The following is a 12,000-nucleotide window of genomic DNA, read 5'->3' on the forward strand; positions in this document are numbered from 1 at the left end:
GGCGCTTTCAACTCGCTACGCGACTTCCGTGAGTGTCGCGGCTCTGTCGGGAGCCTTTGGAAGACGCAGGAAGATGACTACGTTTTCGAGAGGGAGATGGAGTTAATGAAGGGTGGCATGAAGGATCATGCTTACGCTGAGGCGACCATTCCTCCGATCGATGGGAAGATTCATGGATTCTGGGATCCCATCACGGTTTCCCCTGATACGGTAGAAACTACGACTGATTTTGCCGGTGACGATGAGGAAATGAACTTTCCCGCGGATGCATTCGGAGCTTCCTTGTCCGGGAATTTTAACTTTGATCTGTTAGCGTTTTGATGGGAAGTAGTTTTTCCCTTTATCTAGTATTTAGCGGCCGAGTGTGGCCTTTGTTCATATATGTCTGGCCGAGTGTGGCCTTCGAACTTTGTATGGGCCTATTTTGGCCATTTTTATCGGGATTGGCCGTTGGTGGCTTTGAACCCCTACCGCTATGCGGTTTATATAATGAATGTTTGTTTGAGTTACTTTGTTTAGAGTGGGTTTGAAGTAAACATGAGTTGTCCTCTCATTTTTATCTTCGTTGAGGCGTTCGATCTGTTAGTTTGTTCGAGACGTGAGTTTTCGTAAAAATTATTTACGATCTTTTGGGAACGTTGAGATATGAACGAAGATACATGTTTTAGGATCTTGTATCGTTTAGATATCATGTCTTTGAGATGTCTGAGACCAATGCGATGGGTTTAGGGCAAGACCTAGGTTTACTCTCGGTTTTAAGGTTTGTGCGGTGACTAGCCGGCTATCGGTTTTCCTGTTGCGATTTCTACCTTATTCGTACCGATTTAAAGTCCGCGATAGCTTCTCGGCTTATACGACTTGTATGGTACGAATCGAGCATCTTTCCAGAGACAATTTTTAAGCCAACTGGAAGTGCTATACCAAAATTTCGGATTTTTTTTGTAGCGCGCTTTCGTCCTTGTGTTGGACGTTTGAAGATCAAAAGAGTGATCAAGTTGCGTTTGTTTAAGACGGCTGATGTGTTCGTCGGGGCCAATCGACGAATGGAGTGTAAGATTTGTTGTGGTCGCGTTCGGACAATTTGTTCGTATCATCTCGATTTTTAACTTGGCGATGTCTCGCAGTTATTTCGAAGACTATACGTATATTTTTGGTGCTGAAGTGAGATTGTTTTGCGATTTTGTCTTAAAAAGAAGCGACGCATATTGATCGTAAAAATTTTCGAAATCTCTATAGAATTCGATTACAATAACACATCTTTTCCTATGTGGGAGTATACGAGTATACGCACCCACTCCCCCCCTCCCCTCTTTTTAGTGAGGGGGATAGCTGAACTTGTCTTTCGACGAGCTGCCTACGTACCCTTTTCGAGGATCAAGCCATCTCGTAGTTCTGTTTTATGCTGTGAGCGTTTTCACTCGGCGGTTGTTGCCGTGCTGACCGCCTTGATCGAGATGATCGTGGCTGGGTCAGTGTTCTCTTTCGAATGTTCCGGTTGAGTTGTAGTGTCGGCTTTGGACTCATGTTGAGTTTCGACACCCAAAGCGTCTGCGTCAGCAGACGATGTTAAATCGTCTTTTCTGAAAACGTTGTTGGTCGAAAATTTATCAATATTCGTGCGTTTGCGATTTACCGTTGCAGAGGTTGTCATCTGTCTTAACTTGTGTTCCGCGAGGAAGCACAGTCGCGACTGTTTCTGACCCCAGATAGCTGCGACTCCGTTCGGGGTCAGGAATTTGACGCCCAGGTGGTACGTCGATGGAACGGCTTGCATAGCGTTGAGCCATGGGGTTCCCATGATCACGTTGTAGATGGCAGGATGATCGACTACCGCGAACTCGACGATTTTTGTGATCTCCTTGGCCATGACTGGTAGCTGGATCGATCCGAGGGTCATCGATACTTCGCCTGAAAAGCCCGTGAGCAGTTTCGGAGTTGGAGTTACTTCTCCGAGTTTGATGCTCATCCGATTGAGAGTGTCGCGGAAGATTACATTGACCGTGCTTCCCGTGTCAATGAGTACTCTTCCGACTTCCAGATCTCATATGACGAGGTCTATGACGAGCGGATCGCAGTGAGGCTGATCGATCCCGCCGGCTTCCTTCTTTGTGAAGGTGATTGAGCAGTTCTGATCATCTAGGGTAGGAGACCATGTAGGCCAGTTTGCGGTTGACTCCGCCTTCCGCTGGTAAGCCTTGATGGCCGAAACCGTATCGTTGCAGAATTGCGATCCTCCGATGATCATGTTGACTCTACGACGATTGTTATCGTTCCCTTTGTCGTCTGGCCTCCTGCCGCGTTTATCCCCAGATTGGTTTCTTTGGGGAGATATCTCCGCGGGAAGATTTTCGTCCGGCTTCGGGGGGCGATCGGTCTCGAGGATGAGATCTTTCATGCTGGTCACTTCCGAGAGTTCTCCGGCTAGTAGCTTCGCGGCCAGCTTTTCTCCCAAGACCTTGCAGTTAGTCGTGGAGTGTCCTCGGGACTGGTGGAACTCGCAGAAGGTGTTTCCATCATATCCTTGGTTGCGAGTCCACGTATTACCCGTGGTTCGGCCCTGGTCTGAGCCGATCGCGTAATTATGCGCTCCTTGGAGTTCTTCCCCCTCGTGATGGACATACTTGTCGTTACGAGGGTTCTTCTTCCTCGTTTTTGGGTCTACATCTTTTGAGGACGATCTCGCCGACTTATGTGTTTGCGATAAGATTTTTGTTTCTTCGTCGATCATGATGTAGTCCGTCGCCTTGTGGAGGGCGTCTTGGATCGTCCGCGGTTTTTCGAGGGATATCCATTTTCTGAATTTCGACTTGTACCAGAGCGCCTTTCAAAGCGCATCGATGGCCACCTTGTCGCTTATGCCGCTGACCCTGGACATTACCAACTTGAATCGGCTGATGAACTCGCGGAGGGGTTCCTCTTCCCTCTGGGAAAGACTCCGGAGATCGACATCGGAAGTTTCTCTATCTATGAACATAGAGTATTGCTTGAGAAATTCCGATGCGAGCTGTTGGAAAATCTCGATAGAGTTTCGCTTAAGGCGCGCGAACCATTCGAGGGCTGCTCCTTCTAGATTCTCGACGAACAGGCGGCAGTAGCCGGCGTCTCTCTCGCCGTCCTTCAGCCTCGCTCTTCCCATCGTGATGTGGAAAGCCCGAAGGTGCGCTCTCGGATCGGTCATACCATCATACTTTGGTACTTTGATTTTTCCTGGATTGGATACCCTCGTATCTGAGATGCGAGCGGTGAAAGGGGTCTTCCGAGCCCTTTCCAGCAGCCTGTTGATCTCGGGGGCCGCGCTAGTAGCGTGATGGATTTGGGATTTTACGGCTCTTACTTCTACCGCAGTCTTGGTGATATAGTCGCGAAGATCGCGTATATCCGACGTCTCGTCAGCAGATTTCCGCGCTTGTCGGCGTTTACTGCTAGTGGGCTCGGTTTGATTTTCAGCCAGCTCTTCTTGTTCGTTCCAATAGAGGATTTTCTCCTCTTCTGTCATTGGTTTGTCGACCGGAGAGCTTTCCGAGTGAATCGGCTTCTGGTCCTCCTTGGATGTCTATCGATGTCCTCATCGGTATTGTTGCAGACATCGCTAGGATCAATGTCGACTTGCTCGACTCCGTTGTCCTCCGAAACCTTTGCAGGAGGCGGAGGGTTTCGGAGTTTCCCTTTTCGATGGGAGATTTCTCGCTAGGGTTTTGACCCGAAGGTCGTTCCTGCGCGGCTCCAGGCCTGTTGAGTGGGGTTGCAAAGTCGAGTCTTTTCCCGCGGACTTTAGTGGTTCCGCGGGGGCGGATTGCTCGAGTCCTTGCCGTTAAAGTTTCAACTTGTTTGGTCAAGGTGCTCACGAGCTTATCCTGTTCTTCCGACCTTTTTTCGTAGGTGGCGAACATCTTTTTAAACTCCTCGAGCGCTGCGGCGTTGGCTGGTGCGTTGGCCGCGGATACGTCCGCTGCGGGAGTGTGGAGATCAGTGTCGCTGCCTCCGTTAAGAGGAGTTTGCACGTTATCCGTGTCGTCAGTTGACATGTCTGGTTGAGTGTGATGTGGTTGAGAGTTAGATTGATCCGTACCCCCCCCCCCCTCCTTCTAGCGCCAAACTGTGGGAATCGAAATTCGCACTGTCGATTTCCGTTTAAATAAGGAAAGTAGGAGAACCCTAGTTTCCCAGAGGTCCCGGATATCTGCTAATACCACACGCTAAGCAATCAGAACACGAGATAACAATGACAAATTATATGAAATCGTAAAAAGAGAGCAAAGAGAAGTCTTATTCCGAATTTGCGTATGAGCGTTTACAACAAGGTATAAGCCTGGGCTCGAGAGCTGTCGGCGAGATTCCTAGTTCTAACAACCCTAAGACGGCTAAACCTAATTGAGTCGCAGCTCGAATAACAATAACGGAAAGTTGCCTAATTGTCCTAAGTGCTAAGTTTGCTGTGAAAAGTCCTCCCCCATGCCTCTCGCCTAGGAATCCTTATATACTGGCTCCAAGGTCGGTTTACGCTTTTCCCCTTCTGCCCTTAAGCCGTCATAGCATAAAAATAGAGATATTCCATTTTTTCCGATCTTCGTAATTATCTTCAAAATTTCGTATTTATCCGCGGAAACTTGACATTTATCTTTCCTTGCGAACCAAGCGTAAACCGTCACGCGGCTTACGGGCTGTTGGTTAAGAAATCGTAAGTTGGGCTTCGAGTCATGTCTTAGGTCCATTTGGGTCGTCTTCCGATTTGAAGCGTTTATTACGGCTTCTTTCGATAAAGAACGAACTTTCCGCGGTTTTGACGGTAAAGTTTGATAGATAACTTAGAATGGCGAGGAATTGTGAAATGGGTTCGCTACGGTCTTCGGGAGATAGCATCGAAGGGTAGACGAGAACGCATGGACTAATGTCGTATCGACGTTTCGGAAGAGCTCGGTCGCTACGTAGCGACCGAACTTTGGTTCGAGCTCAGTCGCTACGTAGCGACCGAGCTCCTGCTCGAGCTCTTTGTCCGATGACTCGCGTTTCCTCCGCAAAGCTTTTCGTAAAGTAGAATCTATTTTGAAAAAGTATTTGTCGAAGAAGGTTTCTACGTTTTTCTTCTTCGGAGATTTGGACGTTAACTTCGTCGTAACCGTTTTCGACCCAACAGAGAAGAAGTGCCTCGAGCATGGAACTCAATGCATCTACGACGCTTCTACTCGTAGAGACATAAAATAAAAAATAAAAAACCGAGTAGATGCACCTCCGCGGTCACTTCTACTCGACCGAGTAAATGCGCTTCTAACAGCCACTTTCACTCGGGAAAAACGAACTACGAATGGCTTGATCCTCAACCAAGGTACGTAGGCAGCCTTTATCGGCCCAGATGTAACAAAACCAAAGTCAAAATCTTGTTCTCTGTACCGACTTCGATCGAGTAAATACCGATTGTCAAACCCAACGGCTCCCGTATCTCCAGCAGGAGGTACACGGACACTCACGTTCCATCTCCTAGCTATGTCCTGGTCAGACACTTAGCCTAAGGACCCAACGGTCGCGAGTCACCTATGCCCAAAGAGCACTGACCGACAAAACGGAGTGAATCTTTAACCTTTTCTCGACTAAACGCGTAACGGATTAGCTACCCATTTACTCGATTGTCTTTGAGAAAACGGACGTAAGAACCTTCCACTCTTAGATTCAGTTTCTTGTTTTCAAAGTAGAAAAACGCACCTAGACGTTATCTCAATCGAAACACGACAAGAGGTGAACAAAGTCCCTTAGCGGGTTGTGTCGTTATCTATTTGCAAAAGCCAAAGGTCAGGAATCTATTGTTTCTAGGCGAATATATCGCGAGACTCTAAAGATAACTGAAATTTACTTAGATAAGTTGCAAGTACAAATAAGGAACACAACAACCCACAAATCTAAAGTCTGCTTGAAAACAGCGACTTACCGACAAAATGAAAGTATGTCTAGGCATACAACAACATGGTCTATCAAAACCACAAACACAAAAAGTACAAAGAAAACACAACATAGGCAAAGCGTCAAGGCGCAGAATCTTAACCGTCCTCCTCTGGCGTCCCAAGAGCAGAAGGACCAACTGGGTCTTCAGTAGCGGCAGCAGTCGGGTCTTCCACCCGAGTAGGAACAGGGACAAGAGAGGCCACAGCAGGAGGCGGGGGAACATCTCTATTCCCGACTTCGTTGGTCGTCTCTTCCTAGACAGGCTGCGACGGCGACGTCTCCTCGACCCTATCGTCTTCCTCCTCTTCGTCTTCTCGTCCTTCAGAGGAAGAATCCGAGACGAGGACAGGATCCTCGATGCCCACGTTCTCGGTCTCTCCTCTCGAACCGGAGTGTTGCCTATCTCAAGGTTGTCCTTTCCGGGGACCTCCTCCAGGTTCTCGTTCTCCGGACGTTCATCAAGACCACCTCCCTCCGGGACCTCGACGTGCTCAGCAGGGACCGACGTGACATCAACCAATGGTTCCTCTGATGGCTCCTCGGTAATTTCGAGCGAGGTAATGAGCTGAGAAGCCGTCCCTGGTCTGATCAAATTTACATTCTATCCATAAGGATCAAACGACGCTCTAAACCTGTCCTCGACGAAACGAGAAGGAAGAACCAACAGAGAAAGAGTGAGGTCGCTATCAGACAGCGGACCTACACAAAATTTCGTAGCCTCCGCCTCATAGAGTTTCTCCTGCTCGGCAAAGACGTCGATCATTTCTTGTGGGATCTCCGTCCCACTTACCTTTATCATCTCGAGGCACTTCTTCGTCCCCGAAGCTTGACCGTGCAGGTTCTTCGCTTTCCCAAAGGCGTCCAAGCGAGTAAAATGGTCGTGCGCACGCGACCAAAGCAGCGATTTGCCTTCTCGACCATAGCAGCTTCGACCCTTTCCCTCTCACGAGTAATCTCCAACCCCCGGGAGTCTCTCAAGCTTTGCTTCTCTCCGATCAATTTCTCAACTGCAGCGTCCCTTTCTTCGAGTAGCTCAGTCTTCTCATTCTCAAGGGTCGCAGCCGCTTGCTCCAAACGAGTGTTCTCTCGGGCAAGCTCTTTCTTCGCCGCGCTGGCGGATTTGAGCTTACCCTCCAGCTCTTTGAACTTCACTCGAAGAATTTCTTTCTCCTTCGCAGCCTTCTCGTTAGCCTTCTTATGTTCCGCTCTTACTCTCTCGATGGCCTTCAACCTTGCCTGAGCAAGCTTCTCTAAAGATCCCAACTGGATCATCGTCTGCTTCAGAGCACTGTCGTACTTCTCAACAAGGAAGTTCATGCTCCCGTCACTCTGCAGAACGACAAACACGGACCACGTGAGATGGATGAACCCAATAAATCAAAGAAGGAGATAAAAGGCGAAAGGTAGCGCAGATACCCGCGCTCTCGAGGAAACATCGTCAATGTATTCATTCTTGAAGTAAAGGTCTTCCAATTGCGGCATCTCCTTCGTCCCACCATGAATTTGACGCGTCAGCTCCGCGCACCTAAGGGGATTAAAGATTAGGGGAGTTGTCTCGTCGTAGGAAAACTCGACGCGATCAGGGAATTCGATCCTCCTTCTCTTCGCTGCGGAACCTTCAGACCCAGATCTTTTTCTCGCAGAAGAGTCTGGAGCAGACCTCTCGGGCTCACCACCAGAACCTCCTTCTCGCGAGCTGGTTTTCGTCCTTTCCTCCGACAGGTTTTCAGGAGTGCCGCTGGCCTCCCCAACAGCGTCGACTAAGGTCGCATCAGCAGCATTCGCGTCGGAGGTAGAAGGACGGGGCTCTGCCTCAACAGACCTCTTATTTCTCTTCTTCGGGTGACCATCTGGCGCCGCCCCGACTAAAACAGCCTCTTTCCCTTCTGCTAGGCCCTCACCTCTATCGACAGAGGAAGCTGCCCCGCCACGAGACCTTTTCCTCCCATCCTTCTTCTTTTTGGCCTTCGAACCCTCGGAAGTCGCATCGAGGGAAGCAGACTCTTTGGGAGGAGCCTCGTCGGTCGCTCCCACCTTAGTCTTTTTGCTCTTTTTCTTCTTCTTGGGACCTGAAGCAGAAGTCTCTGCTCTGCCCCCTTGATCGATTGCAATAGGGCCCTCCTCTCTGGAGACTCCTTCTTTAGAGGCCCCTTCTCGGGAGGTTCCACCACCTTCAGAAGTGACGTTGACTCCGGAGTTAGATGGTCCCTGAGGATCGACTGTAGTCGATTTCTTCGAGAGCAGTTGCAACTTCCCTTTTAACAGGGCGCTTAGATCCGGAACTCCATCCATTTCTCTAGCTTTGTCGAGAAGTCTCTGTTGTTTGCGAGTAAACAAAGGGAGGCGCGACTTACGGGGACCGAGAACTCAAGCAAGCCTCGACTCCCAATCAACTACAGAAGCAGAGAATCAACATGAAAATCGCAAAAGGAAACTCGAATAGGCCCTAAAAGCAACCAGCAAGCTTACCTCTAGCGATCCTAGCTTGCTGACGACGTATACACTCCCGACTGAGATCCGGCCAGCGAAGATGACTGTGCGCCGCGATCGCTTGAGCACTCTGAAAAAACTTCTCGGGGTAGGCGATCGTATTCGGATGACGAACTGCAAATACACAGATAAGAAGAGTCAGGACTAACGACTAAAACGAAACTCCAACAGACGAGTCTCTACCGAGTTGCCGATTCCACAAAACGCGGTAGTCGTCCCCCGGCAGCTCTTCGAAAGCATGTTCATCAGATTTCACGAAAAAATACGCGCGTTGCCAATCCTGCTTCTTATTTGGATGACCGGTCAAGACGTTGTAATTGGAACGCATTTTCACCAAGAAAATCCTGTTTGGCTCCGCCTTCTTGTAAGCCAGCTCCTCGAAGACCGTCACGCTCATCGAGATATCCATCTCAGCTGCCATTACCATTAACATGACGGCTATTCGCAGTGACCCGTTCAAAAGTTGAGAGATGGCAATGCCTCGGCGGAATGCATAAGACGTCACCAACCGAGGGATCGGGAACCATAGCTTCGTATGATCCCCGAAATAGGACTCATACACACACTGGTAACCAACCGGAGGCGACCAGGGACGTTGCTCAGCAGACGAGATGATGTAAGTAACGCCAGCACCGCCGCTCGCCCTTAACAGATTCCTCACGGTATGGTGAGAAGCACAAGATCCGAACACGTGCCCCCACGACTGAGCCCGCGGGTCCCGTAGCAGTCCGGGCGGCAGCGGAGCCAGCTCTTCGAAGATCCCACCAGGATGGTAAATAGTTGGACGACAGTCTATCTGGTCGAAACAAACTCTCGTGCGAACCCGTCTCGAAGGCGTCGGGGACCGACCAGACTCATCAGCATCGCCACGTTCGGAACCAGTTGCAGTATCGCTTTGGTCTCCCCCTCTATTCTCACTTCCGCTCACATCACTGCTCCCGACTTCAACATGATCCGCGCCTTCATCACGAATCATCCTATGAGCATCAGCGACCAAAAGACGCTGAGATAGAGCATGTTTTCCGTGTCCCGAAGAGCATCGCGATGAATCAAGTCGAAATCGTCCAATGGACTACCGGTCGCTGACGTATCTCTGGTCGGACTCGGAGAATCTGCAATGTCCTTCCCTTTTTCTTCTCACGACAATCGACTTCTCGGAGGCATGTTCCTTAATTCAGGGGACGACTACAACCGCCGAACGATACCAACAAGTCTATACGAAGAAAAACCTATCTAGAGAGAGAAAGTAAAAGTAGAGAGAAGGGAGAGAAAACGGGATACCTGAATCTGCAGAGAAGAATGACGAAAGCAAAGGAGAGAAACCTATTTATAGCAAAAACGAAGGCACGTTTTCCGAGCACAATCATTAGGTCTACAAAGACTTAAATGGGCCTCAAAAGGCCGCTTAAATGCCGAGAAACTTACTCGCGACGGTTCGGTTTCTCGCTTGAACCGGTTTTCAATTAGGTTGTCAGACCGGAATCAATTCCTGGTCTCGATTTAAACCGGCCCCCGGTTAACCAGCAAAACCGATCCCCGTCGTTTTATCCGAAATGATCTATCACCCGAGTAAACTGTATCCCATCATAAAAGCAGATATGCAAGTAAGCGAGTCAAGACAAGCGCTACTCTGAGCGACCAGAGACACCTACAGAACATCAGGCGACTAAAAGCACATACCGACGACTAAACGGGAAGGGTTATCCCTTGCATTAGAGCCTGCTATCCGAATAAACCTGACCCCCAAATTCACTGAGACCGCCGCGTCGCTCACAAGTGAACTGGGGGGGGGGGCTTATTGTAGGAGATGGATTACATCCCTCCACAAGGCCCATCGAATAACAGGCCCTAATCCAGCAAGTTGGATTAGTTTGGTCGCCTCGGCGGCTAAACACGTCAGCTCGACCTTAGAGTACTTTTAGCCGGTCGAGTAAGCCGACCGAAAGTACCCGGCTTGGAGGGAACTTTGTCAAGGCCCGCATACTCGGCCTCTCGCATCAAGGCCCAAAGAGGTACGAAATTAGGACATCAAGGACAGAAGACCTATAAAAGGGGGAGATGAAGCAACAAGAAAGAGGACTTTTGGTGATTTTACATACTAAGCGGCTAGATCTAGGGTTTTAGGCGATCTCTTTGATCTTGTTGCTCTTTCACTTTCCTGTCACTCTTGTAACCCTTCAGTTCGACTCTAATAAAACGTCTTTAGTCATTCCATTTATGACTTCTTTCACTCTAGTCGACTGAATTCCGTTCAAACAGATTTATCACTCCAGCCTCCATGTTAGTTTGATCGATCCTGTTTCTGAACTTAACCTACACAATTCATAAGACTTTTTTTCTTGGATTCACTATTTACTCATGGTTGTTTTGCTTCTTCAGATCTTGTCCCAAAATTTCTCTAGGGAAGCCTCAAATCCCTCGGCTTCTTCTTCGAAACGTCTCTTGTATGAGAAACGCGCAACAGATTCTAAGACACGTGAATGTATCTTCACACGATAGTGGTGCACTTGTCTTAACTGGAACCAATGGATCAGGCAAATCAACATTCTTGAGAATGTTAGCTGGATTCTCAAAACCGTCTGCTGGAGAAATCCTTTGGAACGGTCCCGACATCACGAAATCCGGAACCTTCCAACAATACAAACTACAACTCAATTGGATCTCGTTAAAGAACGCCACCAAAGAAAGATTCACGGTGCTAGACAATGTCAAATGGTTTGAGCTTCTCGAAACAAGATCGGCAAAGCTCACCTCACTTTGGAGCTCATGGGTTTAGGGAGACTTGTGAAAGAAAAGTCGAGAATGTTGTCGATGGGTCAAAGGAAAAGGTTGCAACTTGCGAGGCTGCTCGCTATTGATAGACCAATTTGGCTTTTGGACGAACCATCAGTTGCTTTCGATGATGAAGGAGTTAGATTGCTTGAGTATATCATTGCTGAACATAGGAAAAAAGGAGGCATTGTGATCGTTGCCACTCATCTTCCGATTGAGATTGATGATGCTATGATCTTGAGGCTTCCTCCTAGATTTCCAAGGAAAATGACTTTGATTGATATGCTTGATCGTGCAGACATTTCTTAGTAGAATCAAAGATTGTTTAAGTTTGGGATTGTTTGATTTTGTACTTTTTTAATGGTGTGCTTATTATTTTGTCAAATAAACTTGGCCACGGTCCAAAGTACAATGAATGGGAAGGTTATTTATGTGGCATCATTAATTCATTGTTTTACGATTATGTTAACTTTTTATTTATTTATTAATACACATACATATTTGTTATCGAAAATCTTACGCTATTAGCCTAATACTATAAAATTTTCAACAAATATTTGAAATTATATTTTTCCTTTAAGACATTAATTTACCACTGATATTTTATTACATGAAAACTATATACATTTCCACACTATTTCATATTTTTTTCTTTTCATAAATTTTTCTGTTTTAAATCACATATTTATATAACATTCAAGACTCAAGTAGCATCATACAAATTTTATTTTATTTTAATTTACAGTAGGATTCGATCCGTGTTAAGATGCCGATTAACTTTTGTTTATTATGCAAAATACATAA

The 12,000-nt window shown here is 47.7% G+C and overlaps 1 protein-coding gene and 1 pseudogene across 1 annotated transcript; one reads left to right on the forward strand and one right to left on the reverse strand.

The window, feature by feature from the left end:
* Positions 1 to 6,535: 6,535 nt before the first annotated feature.
* On the reverse strand, positions 6,536 to 8,226 carry LOC125579902 (protein IWS1 homolog). The gene is made up of 3 exons (XM_048743809.1): positions 7,351 to 8,226; positions 6,844 to 7,263; positions 6,536 to 6,775 (listed from the first exon to the last, which is right to left on the reverse strand). The coding sequence occupies exons 1-3, from the start codon at positions 8,224 to 8,226 to the stop codon at positions 6,536 to 6,538; spliced, it is 1,536 nt and encodes a 511-aa protein (XP_048599766.1).
* A 1,607-nt stretch (positions 8,227 to 9,833) lies between these two features.
* LOC111203585 lies at positions 9,834 to 11,637 on the forward strand (annotated as a pseudogene).
* The last annotated feature ends 363 nt before the right edge of the window (positions 11,638 to 12,000 follow it).

Source organism: Brassica napus, chromosome C1 (genome assembly GCF_020379485.1).
Source record: "Brassica napus cultivar Da-Ae chromosome C1, Da-Ae, whole genome shotgun sequence".
Classification (NCBI taxonomy): Eukaryota; Viridiplantae; Streptophyta; class Magnoliopsida; order Brassicales; family Brassicaceae; genus Brassica; species Brassica napus.

Excerpts from the sequence above, each read along its gene's own strand:
- LOC125579902 (XM_048743809.1), bottom strand. The coding sequence starts at position 8,226 with ATGGATGGAGTTCCGGATCTAAGCGCCCTGTTAAAAGGGAAGTTGCAA. Across the intron at positions 7,264-7,350 it reads ATGTTTCCTCGAGAGCGCGG|AGTGACGGGAGCATGAACTT; the intron begins GTATCTGCGCTA and ends GTCGTTCTGCAG. Across the intron at positions 6,776-6,843 it reads AAGCTGCTATGGTCGAGAAG|AACCTGCACGGTCAAGCTTC; the intron begins GCAAATCGCTGC and ends GGGAAAGCGAAG.